The sequence below is a fragment of the Typopeltis vanoorti genome, chromosome 8 (genome assembly GCF_054136105.1).
Source record: "Typopeltis vanoorti isolate ZY-2024b chromosome 8, IOZ_Tvanoo_1.0, whole genome shotgun sequence".
NCBI classification, from domain to species: Eukaryota; Metazoa; Arthropoda; class Arachnida; order Uropygi; family Thelyphonidae; genus Typopeltis; species Typopeltis vanoorti.
In genome coordinates this window covers 66,189,788-66,215,789 of record NC_143556.1, presented here as the reverse complement: position 1 = coordinate 66,215,789, position 26,002 = coordinate 66,189,788, and the positions used below count along the sequence as shown (strand labels likewise).

General features: G+C 36.9%; 1 protein-coding gene across 3 annotated transcripts in view; it reads left to right on the top strand.

The window, feature by feature from the left end:
- LOC150104066 (multidrug resistance-associated protein 1-like) overlaps positions 1–26,002 on the top strand; it is a 359,631-nt gene that overhangs the window by 310,355 nt on the left and 23,274 nt on the right. For all 3 annotated transcript variants that reach the window (XM_090397253.1, XM_090397254.1, XM_090397255.1), the window contains 2 exons: positions 4,398–4,556; positions 25,333–25,499. In XM_090397253.1, coding sequence (XP_090253379.1) covers positions 4,398–4,556; positions 25,333–25,499 — 326 coding nt within the window. The remainder of the gene's footprint in view (positions 1–4,397; positions 4,557–25,332; positions 25,500–26,002) is intronic.

Below are 26,002 nucleotides of genomic sequence, written 5' to 3'. Positions count from 1 at the left end.
TTCACCACCTTTGCAATATGTCCCCTAAATTTCAGGTTTCTATCAATCATCAACCCCAGATCTCTTGTCTCCCCTACTTCCTCCAGTATAACTTCTCCCATAGAGTATGCAGCATCCCATTGATGTTTCCCAAACCTGAAGACCTTACATTTTGCTGCATTAAACTGAACCCCCATTCATTTGCCCATCTATCTAGCTTAATCAAATCCTCTTGCAGGGCTACCACATCTGCACTATTACTAATAATCCTTCCTAGCTTCACATCATCTGCAAACAACTGAATATCCCCTTTCAATCCACTGGCAATGTCATTGATATAAAGGTTAAAGGCACTGTCAGTTCCCTAACAGTTTCCAGGAGACAGAGGGTTACAAGTGGGACCCCACTTGTAACCCTCTGTCTCCTGGAAACTGCTCCACCATACACAACTCTTTGATACCTATCAGACAGCCAATCCTGAATCCAGTTGACCAATCTGACATCCAGACCCATGTGCTGCAACTTAAATATCAGCTTATCATGTGGCACCCTGTCAAATGCCTTTGCTAAGTCTAAGAAAATTGCAGTTACAAGAACATTAGATGAGTTTTCCTCATCTAATGTTCTTGTAACTTTATTATAAAAGGCTAGCATGTTGCTAAAACAAGAGTGCCCTTTCACAAATCCATGTTGACTCTCACAGATAACATTATCCTCATCTGCCCAATAGAGTATGCAGCATCCCAAAACTGGAATATGAGAATAGATTGGCCCTAAGATCCAGTCTGTTACCACCCTTATACAACGGCACTATCTTACCTTCCTTCCATTCTCTGGGCACCTTTGCCAAAGCCAGACTTTCATTGAAAAGCCAGGTTAAAGGCACTGTCAGTTCCCTAACACATTCTCTCAAAACTCTTGGTGAAATACCATCCAGTCCCAAAGCTTTACTGACATCCAGAGTACTCAGTATCTGAAACACTCTCCTCCTGTACCTCTAAACCTCGAACTAGCCCTATCCCTCTAGCATTAAAACTGACTCCTGTAGGATGAAATACTCCAATAAAGTGTTCATTGAACAATTCCACTATATCATGTGCATCAGTCACTCTATTCCCATTTTTATCGAACAATATCATTCTTCCACAGTCATTTTTCCTCCTACTGGCCACATAGCTAAAAAATTCCATAGGATTTTCTTTGGATCTTAGGGCCAATCTACTCTCATATTCCAGTTTTGCTTTCCTTACCACACTAGTTACTCTTCTGGCCTGTGTCTTATATTCTTCATGCATCTTCTCTTCACCTTTCTCCTTATATCTCTTCCATAGCCTTTTTTTCGCATGCAATCCCTTTGTAATATTGTTTGTCATCCACTTTACTCCAAATTGTGTCCTCTTCTTCTTCACTCGTGGGTATACAACTTACCATTGCTGCTAACAAATATTCTTTCACAATTTCCCACTCACTAATGATATCCCGGCCTTCCAATTCCTCCCTCCATGAAACTTCCCCGAAGTTGATGTCTAAGACTATTATAATCACCTGCTTTATAATCTCACATAAGTTCCCATCTCTTTGATACTCCTGCATGTCTATTTCATTTTCCAAGTTAAAACCATGTGGTCGCTCTCTCCAACTGGTGGGAGAGATATCATCTCAGTTATTAACTCTTCCGATGCTATAACCAAATCCAAAACTCTTGAACCTCTTGTTCCCTCTGTTACATGTTGCCTAAGACATTTGTCCCTCAAGAATTCTAGAAATTCCATTCCCCTATTGCTACATACATCTTCCTCTCTCCAATTTATACTACTGTACTTAAAATTTCCCATAACAGTCATTTTTCTTGCACCACTTGCCAAACGTAACTGTCTAAACATCTCCTGGTCCCCATCCTCTGTGCTCCTGGGTCTGTAACAATGCTCCACTAATATCCTGTCCTGCCTACCTCTACCTCACACCATATGCTCTCAAAATCATTTGTGTCACTTCCTTCCAAAGCTTCCACTCTTACATTACATAGGTCATCACTTATCATAAGCAGTACCCCACCACCATTCTTTCCCCTCGTATCCTGCTGAGAAATGCTGTACCCAACGACTTCTATTCGTGTTATTTTAACCCCTTCTGTTAACCACGTCTCGGTGATCCCAATAACTTTTGGCCAGGCTGATGCTATCTGTGCCACCAATTCCTCTCCCTTATTCTGGATACTCCTGGCATTAGTATAAAGCATATAAATGCCATTGTTTCTATACCCAGCATTATCCCCTCTAGACTCCACTGGGATCATTACTGGGATCCACTGGGATCAGTGTTACTTGATGTTGTCTCCCTTCTCCCAAGTATCTATTCCCACAAGAGGCCAAACCCCCTGCTATCATCCTCCCTGGGACACACTGACTCGTTCAGAACAGCAATCTCTCCAGATGACTATGTCCTTCCTCATTCAAATGTAAGTAGTCTCTCGCATACAATTCCTCTCTCTTTCCTCAAATGCACTCCAAGCATCCACATATACCAGGAGCACAGAGGATGGGGACCAGGAGATGTCATTCAGTATTATTACTCTTTTGCTCAGCTTGTCATTATCATACCTAGGCAACACGCACACTATTTTTCCTCTCTCTGTCTTCTTCCGTACAGCCTCGAGCAAAAATCTCATATATCTCGCTGCCCGACTTACATTACCACTCAAGTCATTTGTTCCTACCATCACAGTCATCTCATTCACCCTTTCACCTCTCTCTTAATTGCCATAGCCACCGTTTCTATTGTTCCTCCTGGCAAACACTCCTCATCCTGTCTTGAACACCATGGATCATTGAGTCGTCATACATTATACCTCTTACCATTCCCTCTCTCCTGTTGTTTCCATTCTCCCATCTTCTTTCATTTCCAAAAGTCTCTCTCATTCCCTCTCCTCTACTGCTATCCTCTCTTCTAGCATTCCCATACCTCTCTCTCCTACTGTTTCCATTCTCTCCTCTTCTAGCATGCCCATACATCTCTCATTCCCTCTCTCCTACTGTTTCCATTTTCTCCACTTCTAGCACTTCCACATCCCTTTCTCATTCCATCTCTCCTACTGTTTCTATCCTCCCGAGCATTCCCATACCTCTCTCTCTCATTCCATCTCTCCTAATGTTTCCATTCTCTCCTCTTCTATCACTTCCATATCTCTCCTACTGTTTCCATCCTCTCGTCTGCTAGCATTCCCATACCTTTCTCTTATTCCCTCTCTTCTACTGTTTCCATTCTCTCCTCTTCTAGCACCCCCATACCTCTCATTCATTCCCTCTCTTCTACTGTTTCCTTTCTCTCCTTTTCTAACACTCCCAAAATTCTCTCTCTCCCATATTCTGATTTGGCTTGCATTTATATCTTCCATTCTCCTAATCTTATCTTTCATACTTCTGCTCTCATTCACAAGACATTCCACCTCCTCTTTCAGCTCATCTATCTCCTTCTGCAGGTTAGTCACTCTTAATCTAAATTCACTCTCCCAAACAAAACCATCTCCTAAACTTTCAGTCGCTCACGCCTTCCACACTATCAACTGTTATTTTCTCATTCATATATTTTTTTCATTCTCTCCTATCACACTACTTGTCTTCCTACATTCATTCCCCGTTCCTGGAGCAACAAGGTCTGATATTGATATTTCGAATGCACTTATTTCCTCCCACTGCCTGCATTTTACGCACATACGCTCTTCGTTCTCTTTCACAAGCCACATATCCAATTCCCGAGATGCATACATGCTGCAAGTACTGCATGCTACAAAGTCCCTTATGATATTGCTTATAATAGTTCTTAAATGGCGGAGGACTTGGTGATACGCCACTTGCGACTGCAGCTGAATCCGCCATCATTCCTTACTGCCGAGTAGCATAATCGTTAATTATTCAATTAATAAATTCCGTTAAATAAATAAGAAAAAAGTACAAACAATTACAAGCAAAACAAAACATTTAAGCACACTAAATAAAATGAAATATAACTAAATACAGTAATGAAAACTTAGCTTCATTTTGTCTTCCACCTTTATGCATTTGATTCCGATGGTAACCAAAATATATTATATCGTGGCAGCAACTAACTTCCAAAAAACAACTGCTGAAGTACACTTGTATTCAGAGAAACAATTTAGCACTCAAAAACGTAAAAAAAAAACGGGGAAAAAAACAGACTATTCACCGATTAAAAATCACTTTCCACATTCTCAGAATATTTTCTGAGACAATGCTTTTTGGGGAGGGCGGTTTATACTTTAAGAAATAAAAATGCTAAGTGGATAAATATTTTGGTTACTATTGTCTACGCACTTAGAAAGATGTATTATTTGACAGAATGAGCATGCATATGTAAACCTCTCTTTTTTTTTTTTTCTTTTCTTTTTTTGTTTTATACAGGTTGGAATAGTAGGAAGAACAGGTGCAGGCAAGTCTTCCCTCACTCTTGCTCTGTTTCGATTAATTGAAGCAGTTGAAGGGCGTATTTTAGTTGATCAAATTGATGTATCAGTACTTGGGTTACATGATCTGCGTTCCAAATTAACTATTATTCCTCAGGTATAGTTTATACTGTTTATTTACTAAATGCAGTCATTTACTTGTAAAAAGATATATCTTTCTGAATATTTATAGTACATAGAAATGAAGTTGACATATCCTTCTTGAATTCAGTTTACTATGACTGCTTCATAGTATTAATAGATTTTGCTTAATGGAAAGCAAATGACATCAAATGATTTTTCCATTAGTTCTATTATGTAGAGATTCCAGGTATTGTTATAGAAAAGCAGTATCAGACTGCATATCCAGAATCAGGAGGATAAACCAAGTAGAGATCAAGTGAATGAAAAGTGGTATAAAATAGGAGCTGCAAAAAAAAAAAGCATTGTGAAGGAAATATAAAGAAAAAGATGATCAGCATACTCATGAGCAATACAAAAAGCAGACAAGGGCAACTAGTGTTAAAAAAAAAAAAAAAAAAAAAAGGCCAAATCAGATTAAGAAAATTAGAGAATCAGATGAGAGAAAATTAGCTGAGTAAACCATAAATCCAAAAGAGCTCTTTTGCTACATAGCAAGTAAGAGGAAGAATGGCTGTGGATGGATAACTTGAATCGGCGGTGCTGATGGTAGGAAAGTGAGAGAAACAGAAGAAATAGTTGAGTTATTAAGTGATCACTTTGCAAGAGTATAAAATCAAGGTGGTTACTTTACAGTTGCTGATCTGACACACTGATATGACAATTCAGGTAGATGAATTAGAGATGCTCAGCATATTGAAAAATATCAAGATGAATAATACAATGGTGAGACTGAATGACATGTCAGCTTGTGCACAACAAGAATGTGTAAAGAAATTTGCAGTGCCTCTGATGTAGTTGTTTAATCAAAGTCTCAACTGTGGTAAGGTTTCAAGGAAGCAGAAAGAGGGTAAGATGGTTTTATTACATGAAGGTGGCTTAAAAACAGAAGTAGCAAATTATGGATCACTTAATATTTTGGGAGTGGTGGTTAAAGTGTTGTAAAAGTTGGTTAAAGATACAATCCAGGAGTGGATGGATAGGAATATGATACCCTATTGAGTGAAGGGAGTCAGCACAGCTTTGTAAAATATATGTCCTGTCTTAGTTATTTACTCAAATTTTATTATAGTGACAACAGAATTAGATAAGGGAAATGACCACTCCAGGGGTGGGGAACATTTAAGTAATGGGAGGTTGCATATGACTCCATGAATTCCTCATAAGGCCACATATTTCATATATAATAAATTAAATATAAACAAATATAAAGACAAACAAATTAGATTGTCGGAATAAGTGAGATGAGGACGGTTAGATGAGGACGACATCCTGACAGGAATAGAGATGGAAGGGTATGATATGTTTCATGAGGATAGAAGGGGTAAAAAGGGAGGGGGAGTACTATTGATGATAGAGAAAGAGTTATGTCCACACAAGGTAGAGATGCAAGAGGGAAATAGGGCCAGTGGTTTTGAGTCAGTATGATGTGAGATAGAGGTGAATAGAATCAAATATTTGGTGGGATGTTGTTATAGACCTGGTAATATGGATGGTTGTGATAGTGAAATGTATAGTCAAATTAACCAAGCAAATAAGAAAAGGGTGATCATTATGGGTGATTTTAATTATGGCAATATAGACTGGAATGAAGAGATAGCAACTGGAAGTAAAGAAAAAGAGTTTCTTGAGTTTTTCAGGGGTAACTACCTCAGACAGTATGTAACAGAGGGCACATGAGGATTAAGAGTCTTGGATTTGGTCATCTCATCAGAGGATGTAATTATAAATGAGGTGTAAAATCATCCACCAATTGGTGAAAGTGACCATGAGGTGATTACCTGGGTGGTTGCCAGCAGTGCAAGGATCCCTGTGAGAAAAGGGTATATGTGGACCTACAAGGGGGGGGGGGGGTGATTATGAAGAGCTCAGGAGACAGCTTGTGGGTGTAGCATGGAATGAGGAGTTAGCTGGAAAAGAGATCTATGCAGCTTGGGGAATTTTCAAAAACTATCTAGTAGATGCAATGTCTAAATGTATTCCAAGGGTGAGAAGGTTAAATAAGGTAGGTGTGAGATGGATGAATAAAGAGATTAAGCATGCGATACAGAGAAAAAGGTATTGTGGAGGCAGCATAAGAGAAGTGGAAATAACCAATTTCATGTGGTCTACAAAGACCAGGCAAGGAGGGTGACTTGGTTGGTGAGAGTAGCTAAAGAGGTGTGAACAGCAGTTAGCTAATGAAGCCAAAAAGAATCCTAGGGAGTTCTTTCAATATGTAGCCAGCAAAAGAAAGAATGATTATGGAAGGATGACATTGATTGGAGGAAATGGTATAAAGACAGCTGTTGCAGAATGTGTGGTGGAGATACTTAATGAGCAGTTCATAAAGATCTTTCAATCTTGTGAATGTGACTTCATGGAGAGATTGAGAGCAGTTGATGATGGGGAGGAGAGACTGACTGTAAGTGAGCAAGAGGTGTTTGGGGAGTTGAGTAAACTAGATGTAAATAAGGCTGTGGGACTTGATAATATATCACCGTGCATTCTGAAAAGAATGTGCCAGAGAGTTGACACCTGCTTTGACATATTTTTTTAATACGAGTGTTGCACTTGGTCAAGTTCCTAAAGAGTGGAAGGAGGGCAAGATTGTGCCACTTCATAAAGGAGGTGATCGAACTCAAGCATCAAACTATAGGCCTATCTCTGTGTCAGGTGTTGTGGTTAAGTTGTTGGAGAAGCTTGTGAGAACTAGGATTCAGAGTTGGGTTGACAACAATGGTATAATCTTTGATGGACAGCATGGATTTGCTAAAGGGAGATCATGTTTTAGTAATCTACTTACTTATTACAATAATGTGACTGCTTCCTTAGACAGAGGAAAAGGATGCACAGTAATATACTTGGATTTCGCAATTGATAGAGTACCTCATGATAGGTTGACAGTCAAACTAGAGCAGATGGCGTTGGATATTAGATTAGTGCAATGGACTGGAGACTGGCTATCTCATAGTTATCAACTAGTTGTGTATGGGGGTGCGATATCCAGGAAAAGGAAAGTCACTAGTGGAGTGCCTCAGGGGTCTGTTTTAGGTCTATTACTGTTTAACTTGTATATTAATGATATAGGTGAAGATTTTGATGGAGATATTCAGTTGTTTGGGGGTGATGCAAAGTTGGGATGAACCATGAAGTGTAGTGAAGATGTTGTGGCCTTACAGGAAGACTTGAATAGATTGAGTGATTAGGCATGGAAATGGGGATGTGAGTTCAATGTTGCAAAATGTAAGGTTTTAAAATTTGGAAAACAAAGATGGGATGCAGAATTTATTTGTGAGAATAGATTGTTGGAGGTAGAGGAAATAAGAGATCTGGGGGTGATAGTGGATAAGTATCTAAATTTAGGGGACACATCGCCAAAATTGTGAAGACAACACAAAGGCTTCTGGGAATGATGCGGAGGACACTGACGTGTAGAAGTAGGGAGATTCTTGTTCCATTGTATAAGACTTTGATTAGGCCACACATGGACTATTGTGCCCAGATTTGGTCACCGGGTTTTCAGAAGGATGAAGAGATGTTGGAAAGGGTCCAAAGGCCACTGACTAAGGTAGTTTCTGACCTCTGGAATGTTGAGTATGAGGAAAGATTAAGAAGATGTAATTTGCAGAGTCTGGTGGAGAGAAGGAAGAGGGGAGATATGATAGAGACCTACAAGTTGGTAAGGGGTTGTTATAAGATCAGTGGTGGAGAAGTTCTACAGAGAATAGTGGGAGATCGGGGGAGAACCAGAGGTCATCCCTGGAAACTGTATAAAGAGGGTGTGAGTAGGGGAGTGAGAGGCAGGTTTTTTTCGTACAGAGTTGTGAATGATTGGAATGCCTTGCCTGAGATTGTGGTGTCTGCAAGGAGTTTGAGTGTGTTTAAGACACGGTATGATGAGATGTGTGTGTGATAAAAGGAGTTCCCTGATGAGTCTTTGACTCCATGAGGTCTTGGGTAATAATAATAATAACAAAGGCACACCATCTGTACATACACTTACTAAATTGCACAAATTAAGCTTTGCATCCTAACATTTATCTTTAAAAATATTAAGAACATCAGTTTCACATGTTATCCTTATGAGAGTAGCCCAAGTTATTTGCTCCTCATAACACTGAAAATCTGCAGTTATAAAATAAAACTTGTACTGAGTCAGTAATATTAGTGGACTTATCTAGGGCAATCAAAAAAATAAGTATCTTCATTTTGGCAAATAGTTTTGAAACTGTACAGTAACATTGACAACTAATTCATGTTGACATTTGGTTATAGTTCATTGAGAAAGAGGAAGCTGTTTGTATTTATTAACTTTACCTGAATGTAGACATGCTACAACTTTGACAATGCACTGTTTTATTATTTCCACATCATTATAATCTTATATTATATAAGTTTCTTATATAATATAAATCTTATATTATATAAGTTTCTTCAGTGATTTCATTACTTCATCCTTTCATCACTTGAAGTAATTGTTCTCAATTTTTTTGACACTTCATATTTATAAGTATAGATTTTATAAGAATATGGTTTTCCTTGCAATTTTACATATTTGTGGTTCTTGTGTGTACCATAATGCTGAGGAGCATTATCTTTTCACTGTTGAAATCACAATATCACAAAGTAAATATGCTGTTTTTTCTTTGACCGCAAACATGTAGTACTAAAACTCCCATTCTTCATTAAATTGCTTACCTATTCTCTTCCTTAATTGTTCTTGTCTTCATATTTGGCATATGAAATAAAATTTAAAAAAAAAATTAATAAACGAATTAAACAAGAGCTTCTAATTGTTCAGCATGTTATATAAAACGACAATACATATGACAGCACTTTAATATAAGAATGCATATACAAAATTAAACAATTTTTTTTAGAATCAAGCTGAACAATTAGAAGCTCTTGTTTAATTCGTTTATTAATTTTTTTTTAAAATTTTATTTCATATGCCAAATATGAAGACAAGAACAATTATGCTCATTATAGCCTCTAGTGCAAGATTAATATAATATGATAGTGTGCTAACCATAGAACAATGGATAAGGTTGAAATGCCAACCATAGAACAATGGATAGATTGATAATAGCATTTGATTGTTCAACATTGTTTTTTAAAAATAACATTTTTAAATATAATTAATTAAAATATGCTTCATTTGAGAATGTATAATTTTAAACGATGATGATACATTATTGACAAAATATGCAAAATCCAGGGATGTTTTCCTGGATTTTGCATTCTATACTTTTCACAGGTATTTCGCAAGTGAAATCTGTAACTTAGGTATCATCTATGAGCCTAATTGCTCACCTCTGGACAGTGTCAAGGATTTTCAAGGAAGTTTTAGGTGCACCACTCCCAACATATGATTAGTATTCTAAGCATGGCTGGATTGTACATAGTTAAGAGGTGATTGGATGTAAAATACCATTTTGAATGAAAGAGAATTAGTTTTTTGCATGCTAAGGAAGCTACTGATGTGATGTGTTTATGCCAGGATAGACTAGGTAAATAATCCAAGAGATTTGATCTTGTCTGGTGATTTGTGTATTACTAAAGATAAGAGTAGGTGTGCTGAGATCTCTTTTGCAAGAGAAAAGGCAATGCTGTGGTTTGGTCGCAGTGAACGTAACAAGACTGTCCTTATCCCATTAAAGAATAGTATATAGATAATACTACATGATTAGTGAAATGAGTAGGATGAATGGAGAGTACTATCCTCTGCATAGTTATGAATAGGATTAGTGGTGATTGAGTAGGTCATTTATGGACAGGAGAAAGAGTAGATGACAGGACAAAGCCTTGAGGCACTCCTGCATTGGTAGTGAAGTTCAAAGACAGGAGCCATTCATCTCTCTGGTCATTCTGTAACATGACCTGTAGAGAATGACCCAAGAGATGCTGGCTACCTACTTACAGAGGGTGGAAGGGAGACCAAAGGATGGCAATTTGCTTAGCATGCCTCAGTGCCAGACATATTTCAAAAAGTTCTGGAAATTTCAAGAGTGACAGAGGTTTCTCTGAATCCTTCCATGGTATGTGGCTAGTGGTGGGTGATGTAAGCTATGAAGTCAGTGGTGGATTTTGAATGGCAGAATCCATATTGGTGGTGGCTGATTAATTGCTGGAACATTAAGTAGTGGAGAAGTTGGTTATTGACGACTTTCTCCATCATTTTGAAAGGAAAGAGATGATGGCAGTTGGTCAGTAGTTTGATGGTAAATTCTTTATCCCTTTTTTGGAATAGGCTGGATATGAGATTATTTCCATGCATTGGGATAAGTACCAGCTCTATGTATAATAGATTGTAGAGACATTGTAGAAACGTATTAGCTCTAGAGCACAATGTTTGCAAACAATTGGAAAGATGCCATTAGTATCAAAGCCTTTTTAGTGTCCTAGTTATTTAGAAGTTTTCTGATTTCATGTAGTTGAAAACCTACAGGAGGCATGTGATTGGATTCCACGGTATGCTAGGAGAAATTTCTCTCAATCATTTCTGCAGGAGTTCGAGGAAAATAGTGATGACAGGAGGTCAGTTTTATCTTCCGTTGTACCATTAGGAGGAGAGAGAGAGAAAAAGGAGGTAGAAGTGTAATTGGCCAGAAATTGCATATCATAACCTTGGCAAGGGATCAGAAGGCACAGCTTCCATTTGGATAGGAGGCAATTTTTTTTTTTGCTATTCTGGGATCTGCCGATGACTGTTTTATATTTGCTGCATTCTTTGATATAAGCCAAATATGAATCTAGCTTTCAGTAGTGTTGCATGCCCATTTCAGTTGGGTGTTGCTGTCTTGTGGGTTATGCAACCTGCACTACAAATTCAGGTTAATTTGACCATATGCATTGGCGTGCGTCCACAGAAAATGGAGACAAATAATTACATCAATAAACGTCTTTTAGTCTTTCTTGATGTAATTATTTGTCAATGTAAACTATAAATACATTTTCGTTTTACATAAATCTTAATGATCTTTAATTCTTTGAAAAAAAGTATTCAGAATTAATACACTTTTTAGTACAATTTCATATATAAAAAAAATTCACTGGCATATTTTATTAAAAATTAACTAATTAATTAATCCCAAAATCCTTAATTGAATTATTTTAGTTTAAAAGCAAAAAAATCATAAAACAAGTAAAATAATATTAAATTACATACACTTACCTTTTAAAAGTGTTTTTTTTCTGTTTAAATTTGTTTCACTAAAAAAAATTTACAATTCACACTTCACTCAGTGACTCACTAGACAGAGGGAAAACAAACTGGTTTCTGTTCACAACAGTAATGAACATTTTTTTTTCACAGATGAACCAAAAACAGGAACATGTGTTTTATTGCTGCAATAAAACACGTGTTCTATGGCTACCTGCCATGGGCCGAAACAGCCAACCCATAATAAAATTTTAAGACAAAGTGTCCCAGGGTCAAGGGTATAAGATTACATATCTCAATCACTTTTATGATTATAATTTGTGGAATTTTTTACTCTATCCCAAGGGGGAGTGTCCCGTTTCCCCTGCATCCCCTCTGCAGATGCCTTGACTGTGTGATTGCATTTTTATCAATGTATGAAAGTTTTGAGAGTGCATAACACATCAGCGCTCATCTTAATTAGTCCAATGCAATTAATTGCAGGATAATTTTGAATACTTCTGCATAGAGTGGGGGAACAATCTGTTTGTTTTAGGATTTATTAGAAAACAACAATGAAAGTGAATGCTATATTTGAAATACTCAAAGATGAAAATATGTGAACCATCATTTATAAGACATGTGAGAATAGGAAATGAAAGGAAAGAATAAGTGTGAGTAGAAATACTTTCATTAATGGCAAACAAATTAATAACTATCATTTGTGATATGTGTGGCCTATAAGTTGCTGGGTAGAGCGAATAGCATGATCCTATAGTCTAAACATGAATAAGTGAATTTATGATGGCATAATTAAAAAAAAAAAACTTATGAAGAGAGGGAGAGAAAGAAAGAGGATATTTCAGGAATAAATATGGTTTGATGGAGCAGCAAATTATCTCGTAAAATTTGTTGCATATGTTATGTGTATTTCTCTGGTTTGTGTATATTTCGCTCCATTTTCCAAGAATTTTATTTTGTTTACTGAGACTCAGTATACATAACATCCGATCATTATCAGAATTATCCACACTTTCGGGAATCCTACGTTCATTTTTTTTTTTTTTTAGTATCAGCGGTCTTATCAGTCTTCTGTCTTATCAATCTCACATGTGCTGGTATTTTGTTACAGATCAACAACGTCTTATAATACACAGAATATTCATTTTTATTCAGGAATAGATATTTTTTTACTGTCTGTTGTTTATGAAGACTAGAATAGAAATGTCTCTATACCATTAAAGAACTTTGTAACCTCAACAGATGCTATACTGCACAAGTAAAAGAAAAAACAATTAGCATTTTTCTCCTAACATCCACATTCAAATTTCCAGTTCCAGAAAACGTGTAACAGCTGTTTGTAATACAGCCATCAGATACAGAAAGTGCTCAACTCATGACAAGTGATAACATTCAACTAGGTTGGTTGACACAATAACCAATCACAGGTGCTGGGTGAGCTCAAAATGTTAGCTAACCAACCTCGATTTCTCAGCGGTTTAAAAATATTAAAACACTAAGAATTTGACCTGCTGTGCCCTCTTTACATCTTTTCAAAGGGCTCAAAGGTGTATGCATTTTTACACGTCGAAAAGTGCCCTCTTCATGAAGCACTGATGCTTTATTACCTCGTGAAGAGGACAATGAAGCATTAGTATATTGTGTTCAATTTTAGGGATCGTGCGAAGTCTGCAATTGGGGGAGTCTTTAATGGGAATAAATGCAAAAATATAATATCGGTGATACTGATATTTCGTGGATGAGCACTGCACGCCTAGCACACCCGGAATATTTGCCCCTGCTGGAGTTCTTGCTATGAGCTACCTGCAATAAGTTGAAGTCTTTTCTTTGACTGCTTTGATACGCTTTCTGTTGAATCAGGACCTGGAAAATGAATGGGTATTTTGGGTAGCTGTGTATCACATTGATGGAAATGTATTTCAAAAAATTGATGAAACCAGGGATTTGAGGGTATTAGTGGATTGGGAGTTTAAGTTTAAAGGGCATATTGAATGAGTGGCTAAAGCAATTCATTGGATTACTTGGTTACTGAAGAATACCCTGATGAGCAGAGACATGCAGGTTATTATACCTCTTTGTCGAGCTTTGGTAAGACCCCATCTTGACTACTGTGAGCAGATATGGTCACCTGGATTTTGTGGCAGTATGGTGGAATGGATCCAGAGGCAAGTGAACAAGATGGTAGAAGGTATATAGAATGAACCTTATGAGGGCAGGCTGAAGATTTGTGAGTTACAGAAATTGATTAACATGTGGATAAGGGGTAATATGATTGAGGCATAAATTACTGGAGGGTTTTTTCAAGTTGCACAGGAAATTTTTCAGAACAGATCTAGTAGTAGGAGAAATAGTGGTCATCCTTGTGAAATGAGCAAGAGCATAATTGAATTGAATGGTTTGGTGCAAGTCATTTGAATAGACTGCTGCTAGAAGGGAGAATAATGAGTGCAGAGAATGAATCTGAGAAATAGGAAGCAATGTGAAAGAGCAGGAGAGTAAGGAAAGAGTTTGAAGTGGTATTTATAGGACCTTGCAGATGAGTCTTTGACTCCATGTGGTCTTGGAGTAGTAGTAATAATATTGAAGAAGTGGCTAGCATGAGTGTAGAGAATGAGAGAACAAGTGTGCAAGACAAATGGGGAGATTCAGGGTGAACAGGGGAACGCAACGTGAGAAAGTTTGATGCTCCAAGAAGATGTGAATGCATATGTATACAAAAAGGAAAGGGATGAACTTGGAATATAGAGAAAACAGTTGAATTTGAAGAAGGTTCTGGAATAAAATGGCTTGAGGAAAGTATGGAGAAGTTGCATCTGATAAGTGGTATCATCAGTGAAACTGTTATAGATCAAGGGTAGCAAAAGAATGATTATGGTAGAATGGCATTGATTGGAGAAAATAGTACAAGGACAACTGCTGCAGAGAGATATAATTGAGATATTTAATGAGCAGTTCGTAAAGGTCTTTCATCCTTGTAAATGTGACATCATGGAGAGTTCGAGAGCAGTGAATGATGATGATGAAGACACTGACTGTGAGTCAGGAAGAGGTATATGGGGAATTAAGCAAATTTGGTATTAATAAGGCTTTTGGAATTCATGACATATCGCTACATATTTTGAAGGAATGTGCCAGTCAGTTGACATATGCCTTGACATATTTGTTTAATATGAGTCTTACATTGGTCCAGTTTCCAAAGGAGTGGAAGGAAGGCAAGATTTTATCACTTAATGAAGGAAGTGATAGAATTCAAGTATCAAATTATAGGTCAGTCTGTGTCGGGTGTTGTGGTTAAAGTGTTGGAGAGGCTGGTGAGAATCAGGATCCAGAATTGGGTTTGACAACAAAGGTATTATTTTTGATGGACAGCATGAATTTTGCTAAAGGGAGGTCATCTTTTAGTAATCTACTTATTACAATAAGATGACAGCAGCATCAGAGGCGTAGCTAGAGGGGCGTGGGAAGAGGGGACGGTCAGCTCTGCACGGCACCTTGAACATTTTTGAACTTTTGCAGTTAATTCTAAAATACAGTTTCAAGAACTCAGTTCCAACTATTGTAATACTACAGCGAATTTTCCTCTTAGTTACTGTAAGTGTTGCTAGTTGTAAGAGGAGTTTTTCTAAATAAAATTGATTAAGAATTATCAACATTACTATGAAATAGACTTCGACAATGTCATCAATGATTTTGCTAACAGAAAAACAAGAAAAATAACATTTTAGAATGTTGAAATTAAAGTTTTACTTCAAAAATAAACATAGTGTTTTAATTTATTTCAATATACGTCGTTTTGACTTTTTGTAGTATTTTTGGTATGTATTGAGAGGGGCGACAAACTCGGGGACTGCCCCGGGTGGCAAAAGCTCTAGCTACACCACTGAGCAACATTGGATGTGGGAGATGGATACACAGTAGTATATTTAGACTTTGCAGAAGCTTTGATAGATTACCAGATAACAAGTTGATAATCAAACTAGAGCAGATGAGGGTTTGACATTAGACTAGTGCATTGAATTGGAGATTGGCTATCTGATGGTTATCAACAAGGTTTGTATGGGGGAGCAATATACCAGAAGAGGAAAGTCACTAGTGGTGTTCCTCAGGGATCTGTTTTAGAGCCATTGTTTGAACTGTATGATAATAATATTGGGGAAGATTTAAATGGGGATATATACAGTTATTTGCAGATGACGAAAAGTTGGGAAGAAGTATGAGGAGTAGAGCAGATGTTGTGGTCTTATTAGAAGACTTGAATAGTCTGAGTTGAATGGACACAGAGTGGGGATGCCAGTTCAATGTTGCAAAATGGTAAGGTTTTAAAATTTGGAAAACAAAGATATGATGTACAATTTACTTTTGTTGGGGATATATTTGTGGAGATGGAGGAAATAAATCATGGGGTGATGATGGATATGGATATTCTAAAATTTATAGGACAAATTGTCAAAATTATGAGAACACAACAAATTCCGGCATTGATGCAGAGGACACCGACTTGTAAATGAAGGATATTTTGGTTCTATTGTATAAGGCTTTGATCAGTGCACAGATTTGGTCACCTGGTTTTCAAAAGGTTGAAGAGGGTCCAGAGGCAATTGATCAAAATAGTTTCTGATGTCTGGAATGCTGAATATGAAGAAAGGGTTGAGACAATGTAATTTGCAGAGTAGTAGATAGGAGGAAGAAGGGCGATATGATAGAGATACAAGTTGGTAAGGGGTTGTTATAAAAATTAATGTTGAAGAGGTTTTTCATAAAACAGTGGGAGATTGGGGGAGAACAATAAGTCATCCCTGGGAGCGTTATAAGGAGGGTATAAGCAAGGGAGTGAGAAGCAAATTTTTTGCATGGAGAGTTGTGAATGGAATGCATTGTCTGAAAGTGTGGTGTCTGCAGAGAATTTGGATCTGTTTAAGGTGCAGTATGATGAGCTGTGTGTATGACAAAAGGGACCTTCTAAATTAGTAAGTTCAAATGTTGGATAGTGCTTGGTGTGATATTTAGGGCTTCCCTCGATGAGTTTAAGGCCTCCATGGACTTGTCCATAATAATAATAACCTATATTGGATTTTCCTTGAAGAAACATGTTTTTTTGGAAGAGATGACTTGCATTTTTTCATTTAATGATTGCTCTCATGAAGTTACCTATTTTCAATGATTTTACAAAACACTGTGTGCACGCATGCGTGTGTGTGCGCACGCATATGCATGCATGCCGTTATTTTCCTGATAATTTGTTGTCTACTAGATTTACTTCTAATTTTTTAGGAAATAACAATGCAAATTAAATTATTAATTATAAAACTTTAATTCATAAATATAATTAATTTGTATGATTAATAATTTAGTTTATGTTGTCATTTCCTAAAAAAAAATTAGAAGTATGTCTAATCAACGAATAAGATTATCTACAAGAAGTGTCTACTAGATTATTTTGTTACTTTGAAAATAATACTCCATTATTCCATTATTGACATATTGTGATGGATAAATTCATATTCCATGATGAATTTATCCATCACAATATGTCAATAAAACTATATCACACTTGAGCTCTTACAAGAAATGAGTGTTTGATATTTTGAAATTATTCGTTACAATTTATTATTATTATCTAACCTCCATGGAATCGGAGACAAATTTGGGAGGTATACATTATCGCACATTATGCTCATCCAACCTTGCCTTAAACTGATTCAATGTGTCTACATTCAAAACACACTCAGGCATTGCATTCCACTCACCAACCAATTTTGAGGAAAAGAAGCTGCTCATCACACCCTCCTTATACAGTTTCCAGCGAAAGCCTCTCGTTCTATCTCCTTCTCTCCTATTCTATGAAAAATCTCTTCCATGTCAACTTGATAACAACCTTTGACTAGATTATGTCTCAATCATATCTTCCTCTCTGTCTTTACACAAATGCCAAGAGTGGCAGAAATGAAGGGGTTGGATTTGTTGCCTAGCTGAATATGTCATGGTTTCAAATTATTGACATTAGTAAGATTTGGGTTTGAGAAGTAGCTATACTAATTGATATTGAAGGTAAAGTGTGCAAGTATTTTTAAGAAGGGTAGACAAGATAGGAGATGGAGTATAATGCTAATTGTGCTGAATGATTTGTGTGCAAGTTGGTAGAAAGCTATGATTACAATATTAGCAACAGTTTTCCATATAGCAGTAAGTTTGAAGCTATATGGTGAGAGGTAGTCATACTTCACATTCCAAAGACCACTGATCACATTGTGAATCTTCTTTAGAACCTTTCTAACATATACTCATCGCCATGAAAACCTGGCAACCAAATCTATCCACAATAATCCATATGAGGCCTAATCAAGGCATTATACAATGTCATCATCATCTCTTTATTTCTGCATGTCAGGATTCTCTGCATCATTGCCATTATGTAATGTGATGTCTTCACAACTTGTGCAATGTGGCTCCCGAATTTCAGCTCCTTGTCCACCACCACTCCCAGATCTCTCATTTCCTGTACCTCCTTTAACGTTTCCCCCTAAGTGTATACTTTGCATCCCATCATTGCTTACCAAATTTCAAAAACTTTATACTTCCATTCATTCAAGCCTGCCCACTCATACAATCTATTCAAGTCCTCCTGTAAGGCCATAACATCTCCTTGGCTCTGTATTGCTCTCCTCAATTTTGCATCATCTGCAAACAGCTGCATATCACTAGTTAAACCCATCCCAATATCACTAATATACAAATTGAACAACAGTGGGCCCCTGTGGTACATCACTGGTGACCTTACTATTACGGGATAACACACACCCCACATACAACTTTCTGATATCTATCTGACAGCCAGTCACTGATTCAGAACTCAGAAATCTGTTATCCAATCCCATTTGTTTCAATTTATTTAATAGTTTGTCATGTAGCAGTTTATCAAAACTTTAGCAAAATGGAGAGGATGCTAGAATCGCAAGAGAATGTAGTGGTAGATATGAGCTGTGCTAAAAAAAATGGTTTTTAATCAGTATATAGTGTGACTTTTTGTTGCAAATTGTGCTGCATTTTTTTCAGTTTCATACAAGTGTCCTTCAGTTGTGTTATTGGAATTTTTTTGTTGTTTATATTGTGTTTTGTTACTGGTTTATTCTTAACAAGTGGACAAGGTTAGAGTCGGACACATTCAGGTGGTCGCAGTGAAGAAAAATAATTTTTCATTATTTTTATTAGTTCTTTAAATAACATAACGTAAACTAATTTGGTTGGTAAAATTCTACTTCAAAGCATAAAATTTTTAGTATAGTTGTACTAGTTCTTAGTACTTGGTTCTTCATGCCCTATTCTCAGTCTACTAAAGGCTTGTCAGCAAGTCCCCCCCCATTTAAGGACAACATTTTGCATATCATACTATGGGATTTTGTGGTATGCAGTGCTTGTGGCATGTATGCATCCTGGCAGTTGGATATGTGGCAGATGATCAGGGAGTGCATATGTGCAGAAATGTAGGAAATGCAGAGAACTTTGAGTTGGAAATTAGTATAACAGACCTCAGCAGCATTGCATCAGAGGTGGAAGAATGCTGACCTAAAAAGATGAATAGTGTGATAGAGGGTGAGGATAACGAGCGGAATTTAAATGAAAAAATAGAAGTAAAAAGTAGGAAAGTTTGAATCACTGTGAAGTTTTTGGAGATGGTTTTAGTTGGTTGACAGATGATATACTAACAGGAATAGATAGTAGTAGCAGAGTATAGCATTTTTCAACAGGATAGGAAGTTAAAACATGGTGGTGGACTACTGCTTATGATAAGTGATGATTTAAGTCCTCTCAGAGTGGAGGATTTGGAGTGCAATGGCGTTAATTTTGAAAGCATATGGTGTGAGGTAGAGGTGTATAAGACAGGATGTTTAGTGGGAAGTCGCTACAAGCCACAGAGCATAGAGGGTGAGGAGCATGAGATGTTTAGGCAGTTGAGCTTGGCAAGTGCAAGAAGAATGATTATTATGGGAGATTCTAACTGTAGCAATATAAATTGGGAAAAAGGAAACTGCATGTAGTAATGAGGGAATGGAATTGCTAGAATTCTTGAGGGATAAATTTCTTGGGCAACACGTAGTAGAAGGACCATGAGGTTCAAGAGTTTTGAATTTGATCATAGCATAAGAAGAGCTGATAATAACTGAGATGGCATCTCTTTCCTCACTTGGAAAGAGAGCGACCATCTGGTTTTGACTTGAAGATTAACAGACATGCAGAAGTATCAACGAGAAAGGAATATGGGTGGAATTACAAGGCGGGCGATTATAATAGTCTTAGATATCAACTTTGGCCACTTCCATGCAGAATGAATTGGAAGGGTGAGATATCAGTGCTTGGGAAATTGTGAATGAAAATTTTTTAGCAGCAATAATAAGCTGTATTCCACGAGCAAAGAAGAGGACACAATTTGGTGTAAAGTGGATGACAAACAATATCAAACAGGAACTGTTGCTGCAAAAGATGTTATGGAAGAGATATAAAGAGAGAGGTGGAGAGCAGATGCATGAAGAATATAAGACTCAGGCCAAGAGAGGAATAGCATGGTAAGGAAGGCAAAACTGTGAGAAGATTGGAGAAGTTTGGCCATGAGATCCAATAGACATCCTAAGGAATGTTTTAGCTATAAGGCCAGTAGGAGGAGAAATGATTGTGGAAGAATGACATTGTTGGATAAAAATGGGAATAGAATGACTGATGCAAAGTACATAGTAGAGTTGTTCAATGAACACTTTATTGGGATATTTCATCCTGGAGAAGTAGATTTTGATACTAGAGGGGAAAGATTCGAGATTTAGAAATGCAAGAGAAGAGTGTTTCAAATACTGACTATTCTGAATATCAATAAAGCAGTGAGACTGGATGGAATTTTGAAAGGGTTTTGAGAGAATGTGCTAAAGAACTGACAAAAGTTGACTTGTCTTTTCAATTAAAGTTTGTCCAAGGGAAAGGTACCCATGGAGTGTAAGGAAGGTAAGATAACACCATTGCATAAGGTTGGTAGCAGACTGGATGTGTCAAATTATAGACCAGTTTGTTTCATCAGTAGTTAAGATCTTGGAGAAATTAGGGATGAACCATCTACAGCATTGGGCAGATGAGAGTAATGTTATCTGTGAGAGTCAACATAGATTGTTAAGTAGTAAGACTTATACGTTGGTTAGACATAACTGGTAATTAGTTTATGGAATTAACAACGCATATAAAGTATATTAATTAAAGGTAACTTTAATGAATAACTTCTATATTTCGGCAATGTCACATTGCCATCTTCGGGAACATAAAGATATGGTATGTGCACTCAGGAACTAACACAAAGCAAATGAGGAAGAAAGCAAGAAACTAATATTGTTCCTAAAGTCCTAATGGTGCCCTCTTGCGGGCTAATTTGGTAGTCTTGGCAGTTGGGCTGAAGTTCTCATAATGAAAGTCTCCCAAATTTGGGGCAGTTTCATGCACCCAAATTTGTTGAGGTTAGGAACGTTTTTTAGAGCTGCTGAAGATTCTTTGAATAATCTTTCGTATTTAAACTTGCTGCGATGGATTATTTTTGTTTTCTTCCAACGAATTTTATGGTGGGTATCTAAGGCATGGTCTGCCAGCCCAGAGCAGCTGTACTGGTGAAACCGGATGTAATCTTGGTGTTCTGAATTTTTTGGATTTTTTTGGGGTTATAGCCATTGGCTAAGAAAGTGTTGAGGAAAGAAAAGAAAGAAAGTGACCTCAACACTTTCTTAGCCAATGGCTATAACCCCAAAAAAATCCAAAAAATACTAAAACCTGTAAACCACAACCCCCCTCCACAATAAAGATTACACCAAGTCTATCACCATCCCCTACATCCAGGGCACCTCTGAAAAATTAACCAATATCCTCAAAAAATATGACCTTACTTCCTGTTACAGACCATATAAAAAGTTGGCATCCCTTATCCGCTCTACCAAAGACCAACCACTTCCCCTAGACCTACCTGGTGTATACCAGGTCCCTTGCAGCTGCAAATTGTCCTACTTTGGCCAAACAGGCAGAACAACAAATATCAGGATTTCAGAACACCAAGACTACATCCGGTTTCACCAGTACAGCCGCTCTGGGCTGGCAGACCATGCCTTAGATACCCACCATAAAATTCGTTGGAAGAAAACAAAAATAATTCATCGCAGCAAGTTTAAATACGAAAGATTATTCAAAGAATCTTCAGCAGCTCTAAAAAACGTTCCTAACCTCAACAAATTTGGGTGCATGAAACTGCCCCAAATTTGGGAGACTTTTATTATGAGAACTTCAGCCCAACTGCCAAGACTACCAAATTAGCCCGCAAGAGGGTACCATTAGGACTTTAGGAACAATATTAGTTTCTTGCTTTCTTCTTCATTTGCTTTGTGTTAGTTCCTGAGTGCACATAACATATCTTTATGTTCCCGAAGATGGCAATGTGACATTGCCGAAATATAGAAGTTATTCATTAAGGTTACCTTTAATTAATATACTTTATATGCGTTGTTAATTCCGTAAACTAATTACCAGTTAGATTGTTAAGATGCACTCTTGCTTTAGTAATATGATTGCCTTTTATAATAAAGTGACAAGAGCAGTTGGTGAGGGGGAAAGGCATATTCTGCTATTTTTTGGGATTTTACAATGGTATTTGACAGGGTACTACATGATAAGCTGATGTTTCAGTTGCAGCACATGGGTTTACGTGTCAGGTTGAACTGCGTTCACGATTGGCTATCTGATAGGTATCAGATGGTTGTGTATGGGGGGGGAAAAGATTCAGAAGATTACAAGTGGGGTCCTACAGGGCTCATTACTGTTAAACAATACCGTACTCAGTACGGTATTGTTTAACCTTTATATCAATGACATGGATTGCAGGGGGATATTCAGTTATTTGCAAATGATGTGAAGCTGGAAGGGTTTTCAGTAATAGTGCAGCTATGGTAGCCTTGCAAAAGGATTTGAATAAACTGGACAGATGGACAAATGAATGGGAGGTGTTGCCAGTTTAATGCAGGAAAATGTAAAGTCTTGAAGTTTGGGATACATCAATACGAGGCTGCATACTCAGTGGAACTATGCTTAAGGAAGTAGGGGAGGCAAGGGATACAGGGGTGATGATTGATAGAAACAGGAAATTTGGGGAACATAATGTAAAGGTGTTTAATGTAACCCAGAGGATTGCTGTAATAATGAAAAGGATGCTGATCTGTAGAGATAAGAGTTGTCATTCTATTGTATAAAGCCCTGATCAGACCACACCTGGACTATTGTTCTCAAATTTGGTCCCCAGGATTTGAAGGGGATAAATCAAGCATAGAAAAAGTGCAGCAACAGATAACAACGATGGTATCCCGACTGTACATGTTAGTTATGAAGACAGACTGAATGAATGTAGACTGCAGAGTTTTGCAGAGTAGATAGAAGGAAATTTGATATGATTGAGACCTTTAAACTGTGAGAGGTAGTTACAGGGTTGATGCTGGGGAGTTATTTTGTTTGGCAGAACAAAGGGAAGGAGCTTGGATAAGGGACCATCCCTGGAAGTTAGTAAAGGGAGTATTGAACAAGATGGTAAGGAGTGGTTTCTTTGCATGAGACTGTGGAATGCATTGCCTGATATAGCGGTGAGAGAGCGCAAATGTTCAGTGAATGGTATGATACTTTATATTTTCTAGTATGGTCCTCCCACGATGACTTCATGGAGACCTCAATCCTAATAATAGTAATAATAAAATCCAAGTACTCTGCTGTCCAAGGTATTTGTCACCTTGTTATAGTACATAAGTTAGTAAAACATAATCTCCCTTTAACAAACATATGCTGATAACCACAGGGAATGCTGCTGCTATCAATCCATTTCTGTATCCAACTTCTCACCAATCTCTCTGTTACCCTCACCACAACTCCAAATCTATAATTTGAAACAACAGTCTTACCACCATCTTTATGCAGTGGAATAATTTTACCTTCCTTGGAACCTGTGCTGTTGTAAGTCTTATTACAGGCATGCTAATTACTGCCAAATTCCCTGGAACATTCCTTTAAGATGCATGGTGATATGTCATCAGATCCTATTGCTTTATTGACATCAAGGTTATTTATTTCCTCAAATACCTCCTGCTCACTCACAATTAAGCTATCCTCTCCTATGCCTTCTACACTTAAATTTCTCATGATCCTACCCCGATCAGGATGATACACTCTTATAAATTGATCACTGAATACCTCAACAAAGTCTTCTGCACCAGTTACATTATGCGATTTTCATCCATTAACATCTTATCATGATTATTCTTCCTTCTGCTTGCTACATATCTAAAAAAAAAAAAAAAAAAAAAAAAACTCTAGGATTTTTCTTTGCCTGATTTGCCAATTTCTGCTCATACCGCACTTTTGTTTTCCTTACTTAGTCACTCTTGTGGCTTGTTCTTTTTACTTTTCATGAAATTGATTATTACCATTGTTCATCTTGTACTGTCTCCAAAGTACCTTCTTCCAGATTTCATGCGTAAGCCCCTCATTCATCCGTTTTACTCCTACCTTATTCAACATGTTTGCCTTTGGAATACATTCACACATCGATGGCTGTTATCCATTTCTTAGTCAGTTCCCAAGCAGCATTTATTCAAATTTTGAATTTGATCGAAATTTTAATTTGCTTCTTACAATTGGCTTTGAAAAAAGGATATAAATAAAGTAAACTGTGATCAATGTGGCAGACTTTTAGGAATCAATGAGAGCTTACTTTATTTATACCCATTTTTTAACCCCTTTTTTTTCCAAAAAAACTATTCCAAAGGCAAAAAGGTTGAATAAGATAGGAGTAAAACTGATGAATGAGGGGCTTAAGCATGAAATCTGGAAGAAGCAAATTAAAATTTCAATCAAATTCAAAATTTGAATAAATGCTATTTGGGAACTGACTAAGAAATGGATAACAGCATCGATGTGTGAAACTATGCTTTTTTTGCATGCATAACAGGAATAATTTGTAATAGTGAATAGAGGTTTTATTATAACAAATAAATTTGATATAGGCAGTATTTGTTTGTTATTGAGAATTAACTGTTATTAAAGAATTTCCACAAATGGTAAGAAGCATATTAGCAACACAGCTGAACAATAATGCTTTTGTGCAGTTGAGGTATCTTCAGTAGTAATTAAAATGGAAGATTTTATTTAACCAGAACCATAATTCAAAATTAGGTATTAAAATAAAAATTGAATTAGACAGTATATGGTGTTAAGGCATTCTTTAGTGCTTTAATATTTACTTATTCAAGTCCTAATTCTTGTCATAATGAGAATGTCATATGAAAGAACCAATTTTACATGTCTGTTTCTTTCTTGTGAGGTAATTTTAAGATATGTCAGCTATAAGCTTAGTTATATACATGTATTGTGAACTTTTGAATCACTTTTATTCACTCAAGTAAACAAAAATATGGTTTAATTTTTTGGAAATTAATATCCAGAAATTAGTTAATTTCCTAGCCGTTATATATATATATATATATATATATATATATATTGAAGCTCTACAAATATCTCTGACAAGAAAGAATTAATCTTTGCGTCCAATTTTTAATAGGATCCTGTTTTGTTTTCTGGAACATTGAGAATGAATCTTGATCCATTTTATCGATACAGTGATGAAGAAATATGGAAAGCTTTGGAACATTCACATCTGAAAGATTTTGTGAAGACTTTGGATGCTGGACTTCACTATGAAGTGGCAGAAGGAGGAGAAAACTTAAGGTCAGTTGAATGTGTGTTTTTATATTAAAAAAAATATGGTATGAAGTTTATGTAGTCATCTCTCACAAGGACCAAAGAAATAGTTTGTTATTATAGCCCACCTTATTTCAAAGCAGAATAAAAAAAAACCTCAAAGATAGAAATCAAATCAAAGAGTTTCATGCCGAATATATAGCAAACTATAAAAGTTTCGGCGGATTGTAACGCTAAAACACATGGTTCAATACTGGGGTAACTCGTAGCAAAGGCAGGTAAATTTCTGATCACTATTCTTAGTATTTCCCATAATGTAAAGTACATCTCCTAGGTGATGTATGATGTTATACATTATGGTGGGAGGTCACTACCCAGATCAGTTTCGACCTTTATTGAGGTCTCATCAGTGAGTAGGTAGACCTAGATAATACTGTGATTATAGTGAAGAGAACTTATATACTTTGCGATACGAGTTGTCAAAAAGGTGCACCAAAAATTACTAAAATAAAGAGCCAAAAGGCTTCATT